Below are 24184 nucleotides of genomic sequence, written 5' to 3'. Positions count from 1 at the left end.
TGAAAATAAAGATGTAGCAGAAATGAATAACATGCAGATTTTGCAAGAAATAAACTATCAAGATATGGACTTCTATCTTAATATGCTCCCACTATTTTACTATCGAGTCACGCGACACCCTTAGCACGTAAAACGGAAGTCTCCGGCAGACTTCTAGTGGGGATCAGGATCCAATCAGCGTCTTAGTGTAACCTCGAGGGACTTGACCAATCACACTAAGCCTAAAAGGTAGGCAACTCTTGCCGATCACAACGCCTTGTGATTCCCGTCCTGTTCGGCCTCCGAATCACCATGGCCTCGAGGGACTCGACCAACCATGATGCTCGGTTAAGTCAACACCTTCGTTACAAGATGAGTCTGATTTGATGATATACCCTCGAAGGACTCGACCAACCATACCATGCCCTCAGGTCACCGGTGACATCTCTATGTCGTAAGCAAGATAGCGAATCGCGATATAGGTGAGTCTCGAGGGACTCGACCAACTCAACCTACACCGGGAATCGGTTCTTACTTATAACGATGGAAGGGCACGTGGGTCAATCTTATTGCCTCACGTTTACCGACTTAATATTATCGAGAGATGTTTCTATGATTTGGTCTCCTAATATGACATATCACACATATACATATTTAATATATATCTACATCGCATGCAAATATATATACATATCTAGTATGTGTATAAGCAATAACACCAGATGATCATGGACCACAACCTAATATGATTAGGCCCGAGCCAGTAGGCCTAATCACTCACATCAAGATCTATGTGTGCAACGGTGCATCTCCATGCCCTGTGATCGTCCATCTCGTCCTCGTCGGTTCCGTTGACATCTTGATGCATCTCCATGCATCACGATCGTCCGTCTCATGGGTCCCGCTATCGCATCCACGCTCCCACTGTGCCTCCTTATGTGATTACAACTTAATCATAGGCACGCAGGCCCGACAACTAACGAAAAATATAATGGAGGTTCACATACCTCAATAATAATAATCACAAGTACACACATCACACGGTCCATGATCATCCGTCCACACATCATACATCACATGTATAAATAATCATCATCATGTAGGACTACTAGATAATAATAAAAATAATAATCAACTAAACCTTTTAATTAATTAATATTTTCTGAAATCAGGGACATAGAGGAAATTTCTGAATTCATAAGGGTATTTTCGTAATTTGGATAAAAGACAGAAACTGGAATTTCTCAAATTCCGAGGGGCAAAACTATCTTTTTGCCCAGAAAACCCTAATGCCCTTCTCCCCCTTGCTGCTGCGCCGCCGCCGCCGCCACCCTACTGGCGCGGCCTGTGCGGCGAGGGCGAGGGCACTGCCCTCGCCTGCAGGCGGCACGCCCGCTGGGGGCGCTGCCGCTGCAGGTGGGCGCCCCCGCGGGCGCCGCCGCCTCCGCGGGCGGTTCTGCCCGCGAGTCACGCCCGCAGGTGGTGCTGCCTCGCTGGCGACCGCCCCTCCGGGGTTTTTGCCCGTGGGAGCAGCGGCCACAGGCGCCGCTGCCCTACGGTGCCTCAGCCCGCGCTGCTGCCCCACAGCGCCTCTGCCCGCGGGCTCAGCGGCCGCAGGCGTTTCTACCGCGCGGGCTGCCAGCCCCGCCGGCCGCAAGCCTGCTGCAAGCAGACCGCCGGCCGGCTGCTGCAGGCACTGCGCTTGCGCATGCGCCGGCACCGTGCTGCCTGGCTGTGGCTGCGGCTGGCTGCAGGCATGCAGATCGAGGGCAGCAACAGTTGCTGCCCTTCCTCGCTTTTGCGTCAACGATTTTGACGTCAAAATTCTTCCTAAACACAACACACGCAGTTCAAAACCAATCATTCGCACGAACAACCTGGCTCTGATACCACTGTTGGGAAATCAATGGGGGCGACATCACATGCGCAGCGGAAGAACAAGAAAACAAAATCCCCGATTCCCAAAAAGATGTTCATTGTCGTGCGAAGATTGGTGCGAAAAATCCGCGAAACATAAAACTGCGTATATTGATTGTGTTACCTAGGGAGATCGTATATCCCTGTTTCCTTGCAGATCCTTAGGAGAGGGTGAAGGAGGTCAAGCGTCCTCCTCTCTAGCGGAGATTCACACAGCATGGTTGCGACGACGCTCCTCAAAACTCCAGGCCTACTCTGAGGTGGAGAGGGAGAGGAGAATAGGAAAGGCAAGCAAAGACTCTAGCCTATGAGGCTGTGAATCCCTCCTATCTATAGAGATCCCGTGTCAAACCCTAATAGGTCCTTCCCTAGTGGGTATTGGATCTGCATCCAATAAGACAAGGGCTCCGTCGGATATCTCATATCCGAACCTCTACTCATCGCAATGCCTACCATATGTGTGTGACCCTCTAGGCCCAATATCGAGCTGGTCGTGAGTCATACCTGTCAGAACTCCTTCTAACTCAGTGAATTATTATCTCTGTAATAATTCACTCGACTCATCGACTACGGACGTACTAGGCCACTACGCCGTAGTCCCCAGACGATATAGGGGAATCCAATCCATTGGACCTGTCTGTCCTCAGTTACCATGTACCTATAGTCCCTCATCCATTTAATATCCCAGAGACCGTATATCAAGCATGGTGCTGTCAGACCCATACGGTTTCTACTCGAGTCTCGCTCTAATCGGATTCTCCCGGAGAACTCTTTCTCTCTCAACCCGAATGACCCTGGCCAGGGATTTGTCTGAGCAAGAACACATAGGATATTCCTCTCATGACGCCGAGAGTGGATGATCCTCTATTGACACTCAATAGCCCTCGTAAGGTCGACTACCACTCCCAATGACCAGTTGTACTAGATCTGGGGACAGCCAAACCTATAAGTCTGGTATCAAAGAGTGGAGCACTCATACAGGACATCCTTGGTGTCTCAAGTCTAAGGACCAGATACACCACTAGGACTACGGAATCACTGTCTGACAATAAGGCATCATCAACCATCCAGCATTCCGTAAGCGGATCAATCAGTGAACTCATTCTCCAATGAGCACCTGTACTATATCCCTAGTGTCCCTACACGAGCAGCTATGAGACCAGCTGCATCCATCATATGAACGGGTATACAGCACACCAGTCTATCCGGTTATCACGATGTCCCTCTCGAGTAACCTATGACCGGGATTATTTATGATATGTGTTTAAAGGTGAATCGATCTCATTATCGTGATCTCATCACGATCCGATTCCCATTGTACAAATCCAAGGACATCACAATATATGTATGCATTTATGCAATAGTTATAAAGTGATATATGCCAAAATATAATAAGCAAAAAGATTCTGTATCAAGTCACACGTGTCATCACTCACGTGATTGGCTTGTTGGGCACCTATGACTAGCAGCAGCTACCCGGCCCGTCGAGGCGTAGGGTGAGCCGGCCCGACCTGCCCATGCTAAGGTCGCCGCTCCCCGCCTTGGGAACTTCCTGAACGCAAATATTTCTCTAGATAAAAGAGAAAGGGCTGCTCCGGACCCCCAGCCCGATGAGGAGCCCACGGGATCTCGTAGACCAGATGCGGTATTACCGTTTCCACCGACAAAATGGGCACGACATGGAATAGTGCCGGGAGCTAAAGCGATAGATCGAGGAGCTGATTCGAATGGGGCACCTCGGCCGCTACCTACGACGAGATAAAGAAATTTCCCCGCGGCCCGAGGGCCCAATCGAAAGGCAGATCAACGTGATCACGGGCGGCCCGACGTATGGGGGAAACAGTATGTTGGGGCGGAAAGTGTATGCCCGCGCCACCGAAGACTATGGGATCAGACCCGGTCCCAAGGTCACATTTCCCGCCGAGAGAGCTGAGCAACCCGAACACGATGACGCGTTGGTGGTGACCGCCAGGATCGCCAACGCTTGGGTAAAAAGGATCATGGTCGACATTGGAAGCTCGGCCGATATCCTTTATCTGGAAGCTTTCCAAAAGCTCGGGCTCCTCAGCGATGCCCTGGAGCCCATGAGCTCAGCGCTCACCGAGTTCATCGGCGAGTCAGTTTCACCTTTGGGCGCGATCACCCTGCCCCTAACCCTCGGAGAAGAACCAAGGACAAAGACGGTAATGGCAACCTTCTTGGTAGTCGACCTCTCTACCGCCTACAATGCGATTCTGGGACGCCCCACCCTCAATAAGTTCAGAGCGGTTATCTCCACCTACCACCAAACCGTGAAGTTCCTGACCCGGGAAGGGGTCGGAGAAGTCGGCGGGAGCCCTCGCGAATCAAGACGATGCTACATGACTGCGGTCTCCCTACACAAGAGGAGGAAGGATGAACCGCCCCTCGAAGACCCCCGAGAAGCAAAAAAGTCATCCCAGCATCCCGAGCCTACATTAGATGTGCCCATACTAGAAGGACGCCCAGATCGAATGGTGAAGATCGGGTCTGAGCTTCCCGATCAGGAGCGAGCCCAGCTCATCAATCTTCTCTAGGAGAATGTGGACCTCTTCGCTTGGTCACCAGCTGACATGCCAGGTGTCAGCCCAGAGGTATCTCAACACCGCCTGTGCATCTCTCTCGATGTGCAGCCGGTGAAGCAGAAGCCTCGACAACTAGCCCCCGAACGCCAGCGGGCCGTCCGAGAAGAAGTAGGGCGACTTCTGGCGGTAAGCTTCATTGAAGAGGCCAACTACCCCCGTTGGTTATCCAATGTAGTCCTCATAAAAAAACCTAATGGGAGCTGGAGGATGTGAGTTGACTACACCGATCTTAATCGTGCTTGCCCAAAGGATTGCTACCCCCTCTCGCGGATCAACCAGTTAGTCAACGCAATGGTCGGCCACGCCCGCCTTTCCTTCATGGATGCCTTCTCCGGCTACAACCAGATCAGGATGGCGCCTGAGGATCAGCAGCACACCGCATTTCTCACCGACCAAGGAGTATACTTCTACAAGGTTATGCCATTCAGATTGAAGAACGCGGGGGCTACGTATCAAAGGACCGTGAACAAAATGTTCGCCCACCAGATTGGGAGGAACATGTAGGTCTACGTTGACGATATGATCGTGAAAAGTCGCACGACAGCGACTCATTTGTTCGACTTGGCGGAGACTTTCGACACACTATGAAGATACAACATACGACTTAACCCCGCCAAGTGCGCCTTCGATGTTAACTCGGGCAGATTCCTCAAGTTTATCATACATGAAAGGGGAATCAATGTGAACCCTGAAAAGGTACGGGCAATCGTCGGCATGCAGGCCCCTCAGACAATTAAGGAGTTGTAGCGCCTGAACGGGAGGCTTATCGCCATGTCAAGGTTCTTGTCCCGATCGGGCGACCAGTGCCTTCCCTTATTCCGGGCTCTGAAGGACCCCAAGGACTTCGAGTGGACGGCGGAGTGCGAGGAGGCTTTCACCCATCTGAAGGAGCATCTGGTGTCCCTCCCTCACCTCGCTTTGGTATCCCCTCGGGAAAAGCTGGGTGTTTACCTGGCCGCCTCACGTCACGCAGTAAGTTCTGTCCTGGTCAAAGAGACTTCTAGATGGCAGTTACCGGTTTACTACACTAGCCACGTCCTTAATGGGCCCGAGGGGCGATACCCTCTGATCGAGAAACTGGCGCTGGTGCTCGTATTGACCGCTCGGAAGCTACAACCCTACTTCCAAGCTCATCCAATCGAGGTAATCACCGACCAACCGCTCCGATAGATTTTGTCTAAATTTGACCTCGCAGGTCACCTCCTCAAGTGGTCAATAGAGCTCGGTGAGTTCGATGTTCAGTACATCCCTAGGACCGCCGTCAAATCGCAGGTGGTGGCCTACTTCATCTCCGAACTAACTCAGCCCGAGGCCGAAGGGCCGGAAAGCCTGAAGATGGAGTGACTCCTCCGCGTTGATGGATCGTCCAGTCGTAAAGGCGCGAGGGCCGGGTTGGTGCTAGAGGCCCCCGACGGGCGCTCGTTCGAGCGCTCCCTTCGCTTTGGATTCAAGGCTAGCAACAATGAGGCAGAGTATGAACCGCTGCTGGCGGGACTCAGACTGGCCGAAGAAATGCAAGTTGGCAACATACACGTCCATTCCGACTCGCAGCTGGTAGCCAAGCAACTCTCCGATGGGTATGAGGCTCGGGACCCAATCATGTCGAAGTACATGGTGGAGGTAAGAGCCCTTGTCACCCGCTTTTCCCGCTTCACATTATCCAGGGTGCCAAGATGCCAGAACGATCGTGCGGATACATTGGCAAAACTGGCTTCTGGTTCCAAGGGCGAGCCCGACGTGGAGGAACTCCCCGCCTGATCCATTACGGTCGTAGCGGTGGCCACCACTAGCCCACCAACAATATGGGTGCAGGAGATGCTACGATTCAAACGTCACGGGACGTTTCCCAAGGACGAACCCACGACTCGGTGTCTGCGCCGAACCCAGGCCTGGTACTGTGAAATTGGCAGATGGTTATACATTAGGTCATATTCACGCCCCCTCCTGCGCTGCCTGGAGCCCAAAGAGGCTCAATCGGTTCTCGCTGAAATCCACGACGGCATTTGCGGTGAGCACATAGGTGGGCGTACCCTGGCGTTCAAGGCGCTTCATCAAGGTTACTACTAGCCCACCATATGCCGTGATGCGAGATCGTATGCGCAGAAGTGCGATGCATGCCAGAAGCATGCACCAATGTCCCGGCAGCCGGCGGTACCGCTGACGCCCATCGATTGCGCATGGCCTTTCGCGTAGTGGGGGATGGACCTTCTCGGCCCCTTCCCCCCGGCTTCGGGGCAACGGAGATATATCATCGTCGGGGTAGACTACTTCACCAAATGGATCGAGGCCGAACCGCTGGCATCGATAACGGAGCGTCAGGTAGAGAGGTTTGTGTGGAGGAACATGTTGAATCTCGGATTTTGATGATGAAGTCAATTGTCATTTGTTGTCTAATCTATGTGTTGAGATAAGTGTGCAGGATTAACTACGATGAAAGTTAGACAAGCAGCAGGAGTTGCGTCGGAGTCAAGTTCATGATCACGTTGGGAGTTCGAGAGTTCGACGGAAGTTCGGACGGTCGTCGGAGGTTCTGCGGGAACAGATCCGAGAAGTCCAGAAGCTGCAAAACTGTCTTGGAAACTTGTTCGTAAAAGCTGCAGGAGTTACATTTACGTTTCGATTCTGCAAAACTGTCTTCTGCGCTTTTACGAACAAGTTTCCAAGTTCAGATCCCTTTGAAACTACGTTTAGACGTAAATCTACGTTTAAGCGTAAACTGCGTCTAGACGTAAAAACTGCGTTTAGACGTAAACTGCACAAACTATGTTTAAACGTAAAACTGTGTTTTTGACGTAAACTGCACAAACTGTGTTTAGACGTAAAACTGTGTTTTAGACGTAAACTACTTTCAGACGTAAAACTGCGTTTAGACGCAATCTGCGTTTAGACGTAAAACTGCGCTTAGTCGCAAACTACGCTTAGATGCAATCTGAACTTAGACGCAATCTGCGTTTAGACGTAAAACTGCGCCTAGTCGCAAACTGCGCTTAGACGCAATCTGAACTTAGACGCAATCTGCATTTAGACGCAATCTGCATTTAGACGCAAACTGCATTTAGACGTAAACTGCGCTTAGACGCAAACTGCGTAAACTACGCTTAGATGCAAACTGTGTTTAGACGTAAACAGCGTTTAAACGTAAACTGTGTCTAATCTTAAAATCGGCTTTTACATCGAAATCATTTTTATCAAAAGTACGCAGCTTTCGGTTTTAATCGAAGAAAGATTTCCGCTGCACTAATTCACCCCCCCCTCCCCCCTCTTAGTGCTCTCGATCCTAACAATTGGTATCAGAGCAGGTTAACTCTCTAACGGATTAAAACCCAAGAGAGATGGCATACGCCGGAAACCAAGAGGGGCATTCTATTACGCGTCCACCCATGTTCAGTGGGACGGACTACACCTACTGGAAGACCCGAATGAGGATCTTCCTTATTTCTATGGACTTTGAACTGTGGAATCTTGTCGAAAACGGATTTTCGAAGTCTTCTCTTCCAATGATCGATTGGAATGATTTGGAGAAGAAGGCTTTCGCTCTTAATGCAAAGGCTATGAATGTCTTATTTTGTGCACTTGATAAAAACGAGTTTAACCGTGTTTCAACTTGTGAAACTGCATTTGATATTTGGCACACACTCGAAGTGACCCACGAAGGCACAAGTAGAGTAAAAGAGTCAAAAATCAATTTGCTGTTACATTCTTTCGAACTTTTCCGGATGAAACCGAGTGAAACCATTGGCGACATGTTTACCCGTTTCATGGACGTCGTCAATGGTCTAAAAGGACTCGGAAAAAGCTTTTCGGATTTTGAGCTTGTTAATAAGATACTAAGATCCCTTCCTAAGAGTTGGGATCCAAAAGTAACTGCTATTCAAGAAGCAAAAGATCTACGAAATTTTCCTCTTGAAGAACTAATCGGGTCATTAATGACCTATGAGATGACTTATAAAGCTCATGAAGAGCAAGAAGACATCCTTCCAAAGAACAGGAAGGATATGGCACTTAAAACTTCTGAATGCCACTTGAGAGAAAACTCAAGTGATGAGGACTGTGATGATGATTTGGCACTTCTAACAAGAAAGTTTAAAAAGTTCTTTAAAAGAAACAAGTTTAAAAATGATGAAAAAATAAACTTGAACCCAAGAAGGACCAAGTAATCTGCTATGAATGCAAAAAGCCTAGACACTACAAGAGTGATTGTCCCCAAGTCAAAAGGAGAACATCCAAGAAGAAGGCGCTTCAAGCAACATGGGATGACTCGAGCGCATCCGAAGAAGAGGAGTCCAACACCGAGCAAGTTGCTCATTACGCCTTAATGGCTATCGAAGATGAGGTAACAAATTCAATAGATGCAGATTTATCATTCGATGAATTATTAAATGCTTTTCATGAATTGTTTGATGAGTGCAAGACTATCAGTAGTAAATACAAATTGCTAAAAAAGGAGCATGATAGTCTTATTTGTAATTTCGATAAGTTAAATGCTGAACATCATGATAGTTTAAACTCATGCATAAAATGCCATGATCTAGAAAACTTCCAAAAGGAAAACTTGCTACTTAAGGACACCTTGAAGAAATTCGAGGTTGGTAGCAAGTCATTGAACATGATCCTTACGAACAAGGGTCACGTGCCAAAAAGAAGTGTAATTGGATTCGTGAGAAGTCCTCACCAAAATCCAACCACCTTCATAAAAGGCTCCATCTTACATATTCAACATCAAGACAAATGTAACTTCTGTTGCAAATTTGGACACAGGACGCATTATTGTCCATTCAAGAAAATAAGTCCAAACAAATTAATCTGGGTTCCTAAAGGAACCATGACAAATTCTATGCAACATGATAAAAAATGTAGATCTATTTATGAGGCACCCAAAAGCAAATGGGTACCTAAACATCATCCTTTCTTGTAGAAAACTAAACCATCGCAAGCTAGGAGCAAGAGATGGTACCTTGATAGTGGATGCTCAAGGCATATGACCGGAGATCCATCTCAATTCTCTAAGCTCACTAGCATAGACGAAGGATATGTCACCTTCGGAGACAACAACAAGGGTAAAATCATTGGCAAAGGAACCATAGGTAACAAATCCAACTTCTCTATTGAAGATGTTTTACTAGTTGATGGTTTAAAACATAACCTCTTGAGCATTAGTCAATTATGTGATAAAGGATATATTATCAGATTTGAATCTAATGCTTGCATCATTGAAAAACCACACAAAAACATATCTATGATTGCATTGAAACAAAATAACATATACACTATTGACATCAATGATTTGTGTAATGAAATGTGTTTTTCTGCTTTGAATGAGGATGCTTGGATATGGCATAGAAGATTAGGTCATGCTAGCATGAAACTAATCACTCAAATATCATCCAAAGAACTTGTAAGAGGAATTCCTCATATCAAGTTCATCAAAGACAATGTATGTGATGCTTGCCAATTAGGTAAACAAATTAAGAGTAGCTTCAAATCTAAAAATCAAATAAGCACATCTAGGCCCTTACAATTGATCCATATGGACTTGTTCGGACCAATCTCCACATCAAGCCTAGGAGGTAGCAAATACGCCTTCGTCATCGTGGATGACTATAGCAGATACACATAGACTTACTTCCTAAAACAGAAAAGTGAATGCCTTAGATCCTTTACCAAGTTTTGTAAACTTGTTCAGAATGAGAAAGGGTCTACGATCTCATCAATTAGAAGTGATCATGGTGGTGAATTTCAAAACCATGATTTCCAGGAATTTTGTGAACTCAATGGTTACAACCATAATTTCTCTACTCCTAGAAATCCTCAACAAAATGGAGTTGTAGAAAGAAAAAATCAAAATTTACAAGAAATGGCAAGAACCATGTTGAATGAACACAACCTACCGAAATACTTTTGGGCCGAAGCCGTAAATACTGCATGCTACATTTTAAATAGAGTTCTAGTAAGACCTCTACTAACCAAAACTCCCTATGAGTTATGGAACAATAAAAAACCCAATGTTTCATATTTTAAAGTCTTTGGGTGTAAGTGTTTTATCCTAAATGAAAAGGACAACTTAGGAAAATTTGATGCTAAATCCGATGAAGGAATCTTTCTTGGTTATTCTACTGTTTCTAAAGCCTTTCGTATCTTCAATAAAAGAACTTTGATTATCGAAGAATCCATTCATGTTGTTTTCAATGAGATTTCCGAAATCACGAAAAATGATCTTGACGAAGATGTTAATTTTGATTCCTTGAATTTAAATGAAAACCCTTCTCCAACTAGCAACTTGGATACATCCACTCCCGAAATATCCTTACCCAAGGATTGGAAGTATGTAGATGCTCATCCCAAGGAGCTAATCTTAGGAGACACGTCAAAGGGGGTTCAAACACGATCTTCTCTTAAAACTTTTTTGTGCAAACGCCGCCTTTCTCTCCCAAATTGAACCCAAAAGCGTTGACGAAGCCATGAAAGATGATTCATGGATTATCGTAATGCAAGATGAACTGAATCAATTTGAGAGAAATGAGGTGTGGAAGCTTGTTCCTAGGCCAAATGACCATTTAGTTATTGGTACTAAATGGGTTTTTAGAAACAAGCAAGATGAAAATGGTATCGTGGTTAGAAACAAGGCTAGATTAGTGGCCAAAGGTTTCAACCAAGAAGAAGGTATCGATTACGAAGAAACCTTCGCACCTGTGGCTCGATTGGAAGCCATAAGGATGCTCCTTGCCTATGCTAGTAGCAATAATTTTAAGTTATTTCAAATGGATGTTAAAAGCGCTTTTCTAAATGGCTTTATCTCCGAAGAAGTTTATGTTGAACAACCTCCTGGATTTGAAAATAATAGCCTCCCTAATCATGTGTTTAGATTAACTAAAGCTCTCTATGGTTTAAAACAAGCCCCAAGGGCTTGGTATGAGAGACTTAGTTCTTTTCTTATCAAAAATAATTTTACAAAAGGCAAGGTTGATACTACATTATTCATCAAGAATTTTGAAAATAATTCTCTCATTGTTCAGATTTATGTTGATGATATTATCTTTGGCTCAACAAATGAATCTCTTTGTGAATCTTTTGCTAAAACTATGAGTCTTGAATTCGAAATAAGCTTAATGGGAGAATTAACATTCTTCTTAGGTTTACAAATCAAACAACTAAGCAATGGCATCTTTGTTAGTCAAACTAAATATGCCATGAATTTATTAAAAAGGTTTAATATGAACAACTCAAAGGCTAGTAACACTCCTATGAGCACCTCCACTAAGTTAGAAATTGATGAAAATGGAGAAAGTTTTGATCAAAAAACTTATAGGGGTATGATAGGAAGTTTGCTTTACCTCACTGCCACCAGACCAGACATCATGTTCAGTGTAGGACTTTGTGCTAGATTTCAATCAAACCCTAAGATATCTCATCTCAAAGCAGTTAAAAGAATACTTAGATATCTTAATGGAACCACAAATCTAGGATTATGGTACCCAAAATCAGAAAATTTTGAGTTAACAGCTTATGCTGATGCGGACTTCGCTGGGTGTAGACTAGATAGAAAAAGCACATCAGGATCATGTCAATTTTTAGGACATACCCTTGTTTCCTGGTCATCTAAGAAATAAAGCTCAGTTGCTCTATCAACAACCGAAGCTGAATATATTGCAGCAAGTGCATGCTGTGCACAAGTTGTATGGATGAAAAACACTTTAGAAGATTACAAAGTTAGTCTTAAAGATATTCTCATTAAATGTGATAATACGAGTGCCATATGCTTAACTAAGAATCCTATACAACACTCAAGAACAAAACATATTGATATTAGATATCAATTTATACGAGATCATGTCACTAATCATGACATAACCATAGAGTTCATTGATACTAAACATCAACTAGCTGACATTTTTACAAAACCTCTAAGTGAAGAACAATTTGATTTCATTCGAAGAGAATTAGGAATGATGATGTGTCCGAATAAATAAACTTGTTAAAATTATTTTCCGGACTTTATTAAATGATCAACATGTATTGAAATGCTTTGTCTTCATATCTTGTCCGAATACATCTCATTATTCGAATGCTATGAAACAGATTTTCTCGTACACTTTCATGAAAAATAAGTTTCTGAAATAGATTTGATGAAGTGATTCATGTGTATATTCCATTCTGCAAAATCTTTACGTATACAATGGATTATAACAAAAAGGGGAAGAAGCATTCAAAGCAACATTATTATGTTTCCTGATATCATAATTACTATGCTTTTTGTTGATGACAAAGGGGGAGAAATAAATGAATTAAATGAATTGATAAACATTGCCATGATTATTATGTCTGTGTCATACTTTGTCTATGAGTGATGCTATAAACACTGCTATGATTATGCCATCCTTGCATCACCAAGAGATATATGAACATGTGCTAAAGTTTTCATTATGCTCTGAGTTGATATCATATCATGTGAAGAAAATGCAAAACTTGCTAGAATATTACAAATGTGTGCATCATGTAATAGTACTTCATAGCTTTATATGATAATGTTCAAGCTACATGATGAATAGTTACAAACACATTCATACAAACTTGATGATGTATGTCAAGTCTTGACATCATCTTTGAAGAGATACATCATGACGAGTATCATGATGGGAGTGTTGATAAGTTTAACTGATCTAACTTATCAATATGTCACTTGAATTCTTAGGTCTTGAATTCAAGGTTGACTTATCTCAACTATGGCATATAGACAAGGGGAGTTAAGGATAACTCCATTATCAATTGATTGTCATCATCAAAAAGGGGGAGATTGTTGAATCTCGGATTTTGATGATGAAGTCAATTGTCATTTGTTGTCTAATCTATGTGTTGAGATAAGTGTGCAGGATTAACTATGATGAAAGTTAGACAAGCAGCAGGAGTTGCGCCGGAGTCAAGTTCATGATCACGTTGGGAGTTCGAGAGTTCGACGGAAGTTCGGACGGTCGTCGGAGGTTCTACGGGAACAGATCCGAGAAGTCCAAAAGCTTGCCAAGCGAAGCTCGTCGGAACTCGCCAAGTGAATCGTCGCAAAGTCCAGGAGTTTGCCGGAAGTCCGCAGGAGCATCACCGAGGGTTCATCGGATGATCGACGGAAGTTCGCCGGAAACTCGCCGGAAGAAGCGATTGACGCACCGAAGCAAGCTGCAGGAATTGTCTTAGATTTAATCGTAGTTAGCACATTGGTTAAGCTAGAAAATGGGAGGTGATCCCATTAGCTTAATCTTGGGGCAATTGGGCCCTTGAAAAATCGAAATTGGGCCGAATGGAGCTAACCATTCGGACCCTGATTGCACCAGGAGGTGCAACCGCCTAGGCCAGGAGGTGGCACCGCCTGGGCTGAGTTTTTCAGCGAGACTGGGCGGTGCAACCGCTCCAACCAGGAGGTGGCACCGCCTGAGCTCAGTCTTCGAGCTCTGGCAGAGAGGTGCAACCGCCTCAGTCAAGAGGTGGCACCGCCTGGGGCTCAGTCTCCGAGCCAGACTCAGGCGGTGGAACCTCCCTGTCAGAGAGGTGCAACCGCCTGGGCTCAGTCTTCGAGCTCTGCCAGGCGGTGCAACCTCTCCAGTCAGGAGGTGCAACCACCTGATCCCGGAATTCCGGGATTTGATCGTTTTGAGCTCCAAATTTGAATTGGGTTGGGGCCTATAAATACCCCACCCATTCAGCACTGAAAAGATACAGATCCACACTGAATTTCTGATCTTTTCTGTGATTCTAAGAGCTCAAATTTGTGTAAAGTCCTAAAGTTCTCCTCTTTCTGTTCTTCAAATTCTGAGTTGTAAAGAGAGGAGAGAAAGGATCTGTGAAGGTTGTCTCCTGAGCCTGTCAAAAGGAGAGAAACTATAAAAGGGCAGTTGGCCTTCGCCTATTGAAGGAAGGCCCCTAGTTGACGTCGGTAACCTCGTCGGTGGAGGAAGCCAAAAGTGGAGTAGGTCAAGACTGACCGAACCACTCTAAATCTCTGGTTTGCGTTTATTTTGAGCACTTTATCATTACTGCAAACCTCCTACATTGCTTCTGCTCTCTGCGCCTTTACGAACAAGTTTCTAAGCGCTGATCTTTCCGAATCCGCATTCAGACGTAAATCGGTGTTTTCGTACGATATTTACATTATAGTTTACGTTTACGTTTCGATTCTGCAAAACTGTCTTCTGCGCTTTTACGAACAAGTTTCCAAGTTCAGATCCCTTTGAAACTGCGTTTAGACATAAATCTACGTTTAAGCGTAAACTGCGTCTAGACGTAAAAACTGTGTTTAGACGTAAACTGCACAAACTGTGTTTAAACGTAAAACTGTGTTTTTGACGTAAACTGCACAAACTGTGTTTAGACGTAAAACTGTGTTTTAGACGTAAACTACTTTCAGACGTAAAACTGCATTTAGACGCAATCTGCGTTTAGACGTAAAACTGCGCTTAGTCGCAAACTGCGCTTAGACGCAATCTGAACTTAGACGCAATCTGCGTTTAGACGTAAAACTGTGCCTAGTCGCAAACTGCGCTTAGACGCAATCTGAACTTAGACGCAATCTGCATTTAGACGCAATCTGCATTTAGATGCAAACTGCATTTAGACGTAAAATGCGCTTAGACGCAAACTGCGTAAACTGCGCTTAGACGCAAACTATGTTTAGACGTAAACAGCGTTTAAACGTAAACTGTGTCTAATCTTAAAATCGGCTTTTACATCGAAATCATTTTTATCAAAAGTACGCAGCTTTCGGTTTTAATCGAAGAAAGATTTCCGCTGCACTAATTCACCCCCCCCCCCCCCCTCTTAGTGCTCTCGATCCTAACAGAACATTGTTACCCGGTTCGGTCTACCAAGAGTCATCATCACCGACAATGGAATGCAGTTCGCCAGTGCTCGGTTCAAGGATTTCTGCGCGACCTATGGGATACAGCTGAGGTTCAGCTCGGTCGCACACCCCTAGACGAACGGGCTGGCCGAGGTGACCAACCGAGCCATCATAGGCGGACTCAGGAGAAGGACGCTCACGGCCCAATCCACTTGGGTTGACGAGCTCCCGAGCATCCTATGGTCATTGCGGACTACGCCTAAAACCGCGACAGGGGAATCCCCTTACAGTTTGGCCTTCGGCGCCGAGGCCGTCCTACCCGCTGAAGTAGAAATTACCACACCACGCACGGAATCTTATGGCGAGGAGACATCAGCTGAAGGGCTCCGGGCCGGACTAGATTTGCTCGAGGAAAAGCGAGCCAACGCACATCTGAAGGACCTCTCCTACAAGAGAGCCGTCGCTAGGATTTACAACAGAAGGGTTCGTCCCAGACCTATCAAGCTGGATGACCTAGTGCAACACAGGACCGAGGTAGGTAACCCGACCCGAGCGCACGGTAAACTCGCTCTCAAATGGGAAGGACCTTATCGGGTCGTCGGGATTGTCCGACCGGGCATGTACCGGCTCGCAACAATGTTTGGCTGTTCTTTGCCAAGGATGTGGAACGTCCAAAACCTTAGGAAGTTTTTTGCGTGAGAAGGCAAAAGCTGACAAATAGCAAAAAAAGAAAAGTTTCTTTCATTTATAAAAAACTAGGACTACAGGACTCGACCATGACTTACAGATTGACCGACCCCCTAAAAAACTACAGAATTACAGGACCCTTTTATTCCTTCGGGACCTCCACACGATCGTCGAAGGGGACATCCTCGGGCATGTCTACCTCCAGATCTTCAGGATGGGAAGCAAAGGGGTCCTCCTCTACCTCGAGGCCGGGGTGGCGCGCACGGAATCGGCCCAAGGCGATCCGGTATCCATATGCGAAGGAGACCTGCCCCGTCCGCGTCAGCCCGAGTTCGAACCCTTCGAACTTCTTGTAAGTCTCGAGCAGTTCCTTGTCTTTGTCTGGTCGGAGGCACGCCTCCTCGGCGAGTGCCTCAGAAGCTGCTCTCGCCTTGGCCTTTGCCTCCCCCAACTTTTTGCTGAGGGTGCACGCCTCCATCTTCGACAAACGGAGCTCGGTCCGCTCCACCCGTAAAGTCTTCTGGAGCTCCTTATTCGAACTTTCTAACATTTGGAGCTTCGATCTAAGCGAGCCACCTCCGCCTCCGAGTCCGCCGCACGTTTCTCGGCAACTGCCACGGCCTCCGGGCCTGCCCCGGCTCGGATCTCCTCCACTTGGCGGCGTAACTCGGCATTGCGCCCGCTAAGGCCCCCGATGACCTGGCCAGCGTCCCGCACCTGATCCATCAGGGTCGTCGCTTAGTGTAAGCCCTATAAGAAAGAGGAGAGGTCAGGAGGAGCACCGTCGAATGTATAAATAGAAATAGCAGGCGCAATACTTATCATGGTCAGGGACTTGGCCGATTTGCCAAGCAGAGCCTCCGAGGGCAAGGTGTATATATCCCGAGCCATGTCGGGATGAAGCGCACCCTGGAGGAATGTGGCGGAGGAATCCCCTCCAGCCCACACTCTGTCCCCCCAGGACAGGCCCCCCCAGCGGGCGACCAAGGGGTCGTTAGCCTCCCCCGCCGGGATCTCACCCACCACCCGCGATAGAAACGGCTCGTCGTCGCACACGGGTAGTCTGCACAGATCGCGCACGGAGGGAGGGCACGGGCCTTTCCCTGTCGCCTCCCAGCTGGGTCCCGCCATGCCTCGAAGTGGGCCCACCTCTACTCGGTCCCCCCGTCCCGGGGCCGCCTCAGCTCCCTTGGAGGCAATGATCTTTGCCTTCTTCCGAGGATGTCCGACCGCAATCTCCAACGGGGCATCCTTCGAGCCAGGCTTCGGGGCGGCCGATGGGCGTGGAGAGGAACCCGGCGACGCCCAACTACCTAGAAGGGATAGGAGGTTCACCATTTCTGCAAAAAGTCGAACTAGAGTTAGAACTTAGGGCGAGCCGCGAAATACCCGGACCGGACACTATTAACGTACCCTGAGGCGTCGAACTAAGACCCACCTCGACCAACCACCGCTCGGTCATGTTCCGGATGGCATGGGAGCTGGGGAGAATCTCCTTGAGCCTCCTCAGATCCCTGCGCTCCTCGTCGCTCAGGCTCGGGGCGGTGTTGTCAATCGCTCTCGCGGACCACCGAACCCCAAAACCCCAGTCTCTCGCACAGCTGACATAGAAAACCTCCCCTTCCACCCTTTATTACTGGAAGGTGCCCCCCTGACTCGAAAGCCCACTCGGGCTGATAGAAAGTAACCCCCGACCCTTTGGAAAGACGAAAGCAAGAAAGGAAAAGGTTGTGGGTGGGGGTGATGTTGGCGTAGTGGCATTCCCCTAGGAATGCCACTAGGTAGCGCCAAGAGTTTGGCGCCACCTGAGATGATAAAATTCGCCACAAGAAGATACAAGAGACGATGACGGGGTGAAGGGGAAGGCACAGCCCCACCTCTAGGGCATCTAGGGTTAGCGCAAAACCCTTAGGGATCGGGTCGTAAGCCCGCTGCTCCGGTTCGGGGGCGCTGAGGATATAATCCTCCGGGACGCCATAGCATTCCCAGAGTCTCCTCAGTGATGACCCGCTCATGGTAGAGTCGAGGTCATGCGGCCACATTAAGGCCTCAAGAGCCCGCGCCGCTTCCCCATCGGAAGACTGGACGGGGGACGACGGAAGGGGTCTCCCCCTAGCTCTATTGGAAGATGAAGAGGAGGAAGAGGAAGAGGAGGTCATTCTTACGGACCTTAACAGGAAACAAGAAGGGGCTACTTGGGGAAGAGAGGCGACGCTGGAAGCAAGGAGAACGGTTGGGAAGGGGACATCAAGATCCGAAGAAAAAGACTCAGCGGCGAGAGATGGGAACGAAGCCAAACGCGCCTTATTTAAAGGAGAGATCCCGCCGAAACCAGCGTCTTTTCGCATCCCGGAAGCGGGCGACAGCCCACTCATGTACTCGCCTGCCCACCATGTCACTTCAGGAAGGCCAAAGGACGTCCCGCCATAAATGAAGGCCTAATGCGGCAACCCAGAGGCAAGCCAAGCAAACGGCAGAGCCCCAGTGCATCGAACCCGGTGCCTGTAAGCATGCTGCAGCGCAAAGAGCTGGCTCCCAAGGACTCATGAGGCAAAGGAGTCCCCAGCCCCCCACCACAGGTAAGTTGGTATGAAGGGACAGCAACACAAGTACCCGCTCGGTTGCTGACTGCTCGAGTATGCCTCTGTGCAGCCCGCCTGCCAGAGCGTATGCCTCGCTTGTCGACTGACCGAGACACACTTGGGCGGCCAGCCCGCCTGCATAGTGCTCCTCGGCTCCATGCTCCTCGAGACACATCTGCGCAACCATCCCGCCTATGTAGTGCTCCTCGGCTCCATGCTCCTTGAGACACTCCTGCGGCCAGCCCGCTTGCGTAGTGCTCCTCGGCTTTATGCTCACAGAGACATACCTGCGCGGTCAGCTCGCCTGCGTCGTGCTCCTCGGCTCCATGCTCCCCGAGACATGCCGACTGCCTGAGTACGCCTCTGCGCAGCCTACATGCCTGAGCGTTTGCCTCGGCTGTTGACTGACCGAGACACACCTGCGCGGCCAGCCCGCCTGTGTAGTGCTCCTCGGCTCCATGCTCCTCGAGACACTCCTGCGCGGCCAGCCCGCTTGCGTTGTGCTCCTCGGCTCCATGCTCCCCGAGGCCATGCCTGCACGGCCAGCCCGCTTGAAAGCTGAAGCCATGCCTCAGACTCCCGTTACAACGACTAACGCATAGCTTCTTTCCGAAGGGGAATATGATGAGGATAGTAATTATGATAAGACTCGGCTGACGTCAGATGACGTCTCGATAGACACAACAGCACCTGGTCAAACGAACCAGAACACCGGCCAAGGCGCATTAATGACTTGCTCAGGCTCGGTTCCTCACGCCACACCAACACCAATGTCAGACGCTACCAGCCTGCCCCCTGCAAGCGGGCACATCAGGAAACAATGAGCTTCCCTATAAGTACCCTCGCATTCTGAACGGAGAGAGGGAGGAGAAAAAGGAACTTCCTCGTCTGAATCCCCTTTGTCATTGATTAACTTGATCGTCGGAGGGGTCGGGTCGAGCACCTCGACCCGACCTTTGTGCAGGGGCGAAGCCGAAGGTCCCCGCGAGGCATAAAGGCGATGAGTTCTTGCACGGAGGGCACGACGACACCGTCCCGACCTCAGCGTCGACCGTCTCGACAGGCTCGAAAGCCGTCTCGTGAAGATCCCCATCAGCTGGACCTGAACCAAGTCGCGTCGAACCCGAGGCTACGACTCAAGGTTGTTTACCACAACACCTCCTTTTACTCTGCTTAAGTTTTCTGCGAGGTAGTCAGGTTTTCTTTGCAACCAGAGACAGGTTGACGATGAATTGGACCAGACCGAAGTAGCGAGGGCGCGGTGAACGTCTAATGGTACTGGAGACGTCAAGTCACCACTGGTTTGGAAGCGCTTGGAACCTTTTGCATGCATCATGCCCTGAGGAGAGAGAGAGGCTATCGCCAACGAGGTGGAGTCTTGAGAAGACTCTTGTATTTTCTAGTTACGGCTTTGCAGAAAGCCACCTGTGGCAGACATCGAGGTGACGAAGAGAGAGAATATGGCTCTAGTGATCTCCTGCTATCTTTCAGGATAAGATAGAGTGACGATTCAAGTGAAGGATAAGGGACAGGCAGAAGGAGCCATTGAATGCTGTCTCTGACTTTGATGTGCGTTTGTGCTCATCCAGGAAAGATTTTCCTGAATCAAAACTCACGATGGATGATTGTTCACAGTACTGTTTCCTGGTGCAGTTGATTGCATGGTCCAGGTTTTAGGTTGATGATGATAACAGGAGGTGTTATCATGATCTGTTTCCTGGTGCCGTGGATGATGATACAGAATAAATCAGGGGGAGTGCATGTACCGAGGAATTTAAGGTTTGTGTTTGGCCATCAGTTTCTGAGACGGACATTCCTGTTCCGAATCCATTTCTGGGCGCCCACAGCAAGTTCAACTAATGTGGGGTAGATGAGAATATACTACACTGCTAGAAATTGACAGAGGAACAGTTCAATTTTGCTTCTCCTAATTATAATATAATAAGTTTGGCGATTAAAAATAATTTAATATTTTTAAATTCGTTTTATATTGATTTCATTTATTGTTTTGGTGGTAAGAGTTGAAAGATATTTTATGCCAAACTTTTGTATATGTTTAAATTAATTGTCTATATATATCACTTAAAATTTTTTTCTTTACATTTCTTCTTCTTTTTATTTTTATAAAATAATATTCGATTTTAAAATTTTATCATTAATAATCAAAATCTTTATCGATTAAACTAATCATCTTCGTGCATTGGTATACCACCCTCAGCCAAGTTGGTCGCTGCTATTTGATTATGTGAACTCAACTTTACTTAGATATTAAGAACAAGTAGTTAACCTTCATAGAATTATAAATTATAATTGACATTTGTTGTGGGTCATAGTTTTAATTAAAATTACTCATTCGAAAGTTTAAATAGATAAATTTTGAATGAAATTCAATAATCCATTATTTTAATTATTAATCTTATTTTCACACTTCATCTTACACATCATTGTTTTCCTAACAGCTTCAAGTTTATCAGAGAGTGTTTTACACGACACAAAAAGATGCAGCATGAAGAGCACACCGAAACACACTGTACAAGTAGCGAACAACTGCGACAGCCGAAACCTCCATTACTTGATGTACTGCGACAGCCACCTGAAGCCATCAGCGTACCCCATCTTGCGAACTACGCTGCACATGAAGAGCTCGACAGGGCGAATGCTGCTGCCGGTGTAACTCACCCTGCCCTTGCCAGTGGTGCAGCCCGCGAGGCCTAGATGGTAACGGAGCTCGTCCTCGGAAGCCGCGTAGGGAATGTCGATCTTGTTCCCGAGCACCAGGAAGGGAACGTTAACGAGAGCCTCGTCGGAAAGCAGCGCATCCAGCTCCTTCTTGGACTCCAAGAACCGGTCCCTGTCGGCTGCGTCAACGATGTAGGCAACCGCATCCATCTGCAGGATTCAACCATCGTTACAACCATGGAGCGACGAGAGCAATGTAGAGGTTCAAAATCTGGAGCACAGAATCTGTTTGTGAAATTGCTCGGCTACCATATGCATATCTGATGAAGTGTTGCTTGCAGAAAATAATGAGAACAACCTGATGAACGGTGAGAACAACTCGATTTCATGTATATATTCCAACAATCTTAAGCGCCATGAATATTGCCACAGAAGAGCATAACGTCAATACATCCGAAGTACCATGCGAGGTACCTTTGTGTAGTAGTCCTTCCACAGCCTGCGAGCCATCCGGTGACCACCTAAGTCGAAGGCAGTGAACCTGATCTTCCCAATCATCAGCTCCTCCGACGTCGGGTGCTGCGTCGGCTGGTGCTGCCCCAACCTCTGCTCGTTACCACCACCACCATCCCAAAAGAATGAGAACAGAGCATGAACAATAAAGAAGAAGCAACAAAAGAAGCTGGGTTCGGCACCTCATCTTTGAGCATGTGGAGCAGGGTGGTCTTCCCGGCGTTGTCGAGGCCCAAGAACAGGATCTTGGCCTCCTTGGCCCCCAGTCCAAGCATCCAGAGGATCCCATACAACCAGTCCACCAAGAACATCTCCTCCTCGACGAGAAAGAAAACAAAGGCGGCGACGAGACGAGACGACAAGGGCGGTCGTATCCCCCCAGTTGGGCTCGTCGAAGGTACTACTTGGGTTGGGTTCGTCTTCCTAGTGTTCGTCGACGTTGGTGGAACTTGAGAGGCCGACGCAATGTACAGTTTTATAGGTTCTTTAGATAATGGGACACGTAACATTATTTTATATGACCATTGCGAAGTTTGGAGTTATTGTAAAAAGAATGTCTGTCATTTGTCGATGTGGAAGGTGGTAATTGGTTGAACAACGTGGATCCGCAGGATAGGACCGGCAAGATGATGATCTCTACGAAACGAGAGGTGGCCAGTGTGTAGACAGACCCTGTCCGTTCGCTAAACCAAATCAATCTCGTGCGCTCCGTCTGGTTATTCTCGGTTCGGTTTTCTACGGTTCACTTTGTAAAATGGGTTTAATTCATATAAAAGTTCTAATAATTATCATCTGAGTTTGGTTTTATTTTTTAGATCCTTTAAATCAAAGGCATAAAAATCCACCGCCTATTCCACGCTAAGTTTCGAGGATGTGGCAAATCATCATTGGTCTACGAGCGTGGAGCAACGTGACTGGGTAGACTTGGATATTAAAATTGCAAGTATGGGTATAAAATAGAGAACTGAATCCTTGCAAAGTTTCGAACTCGAAACTAAACTCCCAAGGCAAAGCGGTCCTTTTCAAACGAACGCAGTGCCGTCGATAGAAGCTTCGAACGATTTCTATATAATATATAATAGATAATTATTTTTTTTTTTATTTTTAATATCAATTATAATATTAAAATATTGAATATATTCATATCTTTCATAAAAGCTTAAGTTTTTTGATCGAATCAATGTTTGACATAACATATGTTAAGATTCATCATGCTAAAATTTCTATCACGACCATTAAAATCATAGAATTCAGATTCAAAGTAATATATATAAATATACGAAGAGACGTGTGATCGATCGTCTAACTGAAATTTCACGTGGGCTTGTATAGTGGTGAATTGATTGGATCAGGCGGAGTCGAAGTGTGTAAATGCTAAGTCAATTTAGCAACAAATTAGGGGCAATGCAGCCCGAGACAACTCAAATAGAGGCCTTCATCCTGTGTTATAATGCACCACTGGCTAACCACAAGTTTATGACTCCAATGCCAGCTGCAACCAACCTGCATGGCTCATTTAAGGTCTATCCACCTAACCCCGCCCCCACCATGCTCCACGGGTGGTTGACGCATTCATAGTATAGCTAAAGCTGAGAACACCAGTTCAGTGGGGCCCGTTCCCATAAATCTGGTGCAACCAGGATCTGTCTCTCCTCGACCTGCGCCCAAGACAGAATCTGATGCTATTTACCGATGCATCGAGCCCGACATTCCAATAGCTGAGTTAAGAGGCTCGGATCGGACCCGACCCCTGGCCTGCGCAGGGCCTGCCGTGCCTGCCCAGGGACTCTGCCCATGCCCGTCGCGTTCAATCCCGGTCCGACCGCTGTCGCCGGTGGAGCGCGTCCGTGTGCCAAGCTCTTTATGTAGAGCAGACGCCGCATTGATTGGTTCGGTCTCTGTTAGTCTCTACTCACCTCGCTGTTCTTGACGTGCGAAGCACTTGATTGTATTGTTCGAAGCCGTATCTCAGTATTCGAAATCATTCCTGCCCATATCGACGCACAGATGATGGCGCTGTCGAACAGCGGATACTGTGGTGGTTGGCTCATTCATTGGCACTCACTCATCGGCATAGCTGGAAACGGGTCGATTATTATTGTAGAGACGTTGCCATTCCTTAACTCCAAATTACGACGATGATGATGACACAGAAATTGAGAGGTGGGTTGCTGCATGTCAAAGCCATGGGTTTCGCGTGGGTGCATTAATGCCGAAGACAAAACCAGTGAGGAAGCGGACGAACGCAAGCAGCCAAGGCGAGAACAAAAGCCAAGGAGGAAGCTCTCGGTCGCCCCTTTATGACCCCCAACTGGGAAAGCTGGCTCGGTGGTTTGCAAGGACAAAACCCGCTTTTTATGCACAAAACACTGGCTTTTCCTCTCCAAGTCCTCTTGGCCTTT

General features: G+C 47.2%; 1 protein-coding gene across 1 annotated transcript; it reads right to left on the bottom strand.

Moving 5' to 3' along the window:
* Window positions 1-20988: 20988 nt before the first annotated feature.
* Window positions 20989-22240, bottom strand: LOC135648372 (GTP-binding protein SAR1A-like). The gene is made up of 3 exons (XM_065166020.1): window positions 21965-22240; window positions 21744-21875; window positions 20989-21479 (listed from the first exon to the last, which is right to left on the bottom strand). The coding sequence occupies exons 1-3, from the start codon at window positions 22091-22093 to the stop codon at window positions 21159-21161; spliced, it is 582 nt and encodes a 193-aa protein (XP_065022092.1). The 5' UTR covers window positions 22094-22240; the 3' UTR covers window positions 20989-21158.
* Window positions 22241-24184: the final 1944 nt, after the last annotated feature.

Source organism: Musa acuminata, chromosome BXJ3-9 (assembly GCF_036884655.1).
Source record: "Musa acuminata AAA Group cultivar baxijiao chromosome BXJ3-9, Cavendish_Baxijiao_AAA, whole genome shotgun sequence".
NCBI classification, from domain to species: Eukaryota; Viridiplantae; Streptophyta; class Magnoliopsida; order Zingiberales; family Musaceae; genus Musa; species Musa acuminata.
Note: the sequence above shows the minus strand (reverse complement) of the source record. Positions and strands in the feature narration are given on the sequence as shown.

What these genes read in the sequence shown, in the direction of transcription:
- LOC135648372 (XM_065166020.1), bottom strand. Translation starts at nt 22,093, where the DNA reads ATGTTCTTGGTGGACTGGTTGTATGGGATCCTCTGGATGCTTGGACTG. An exon ending in TCCACATGCTCAAAGATGAG is followed by an intron (nt 21,876 to 21,964) that starts GTGCCGAACCCA and finishes GGTAACGAGCAG; the next exon opens with AGGTTGGGGCAGCACCAGCC. An exon ending in GGAAGGACTACTACACAAAG is followed by an intron (nt 21,480 to 21,743) that starts GTACCTCGCATG and finishes TGAATCCTGCAG; the next exon opens with ATGGATGCGGTTGCCTACAT.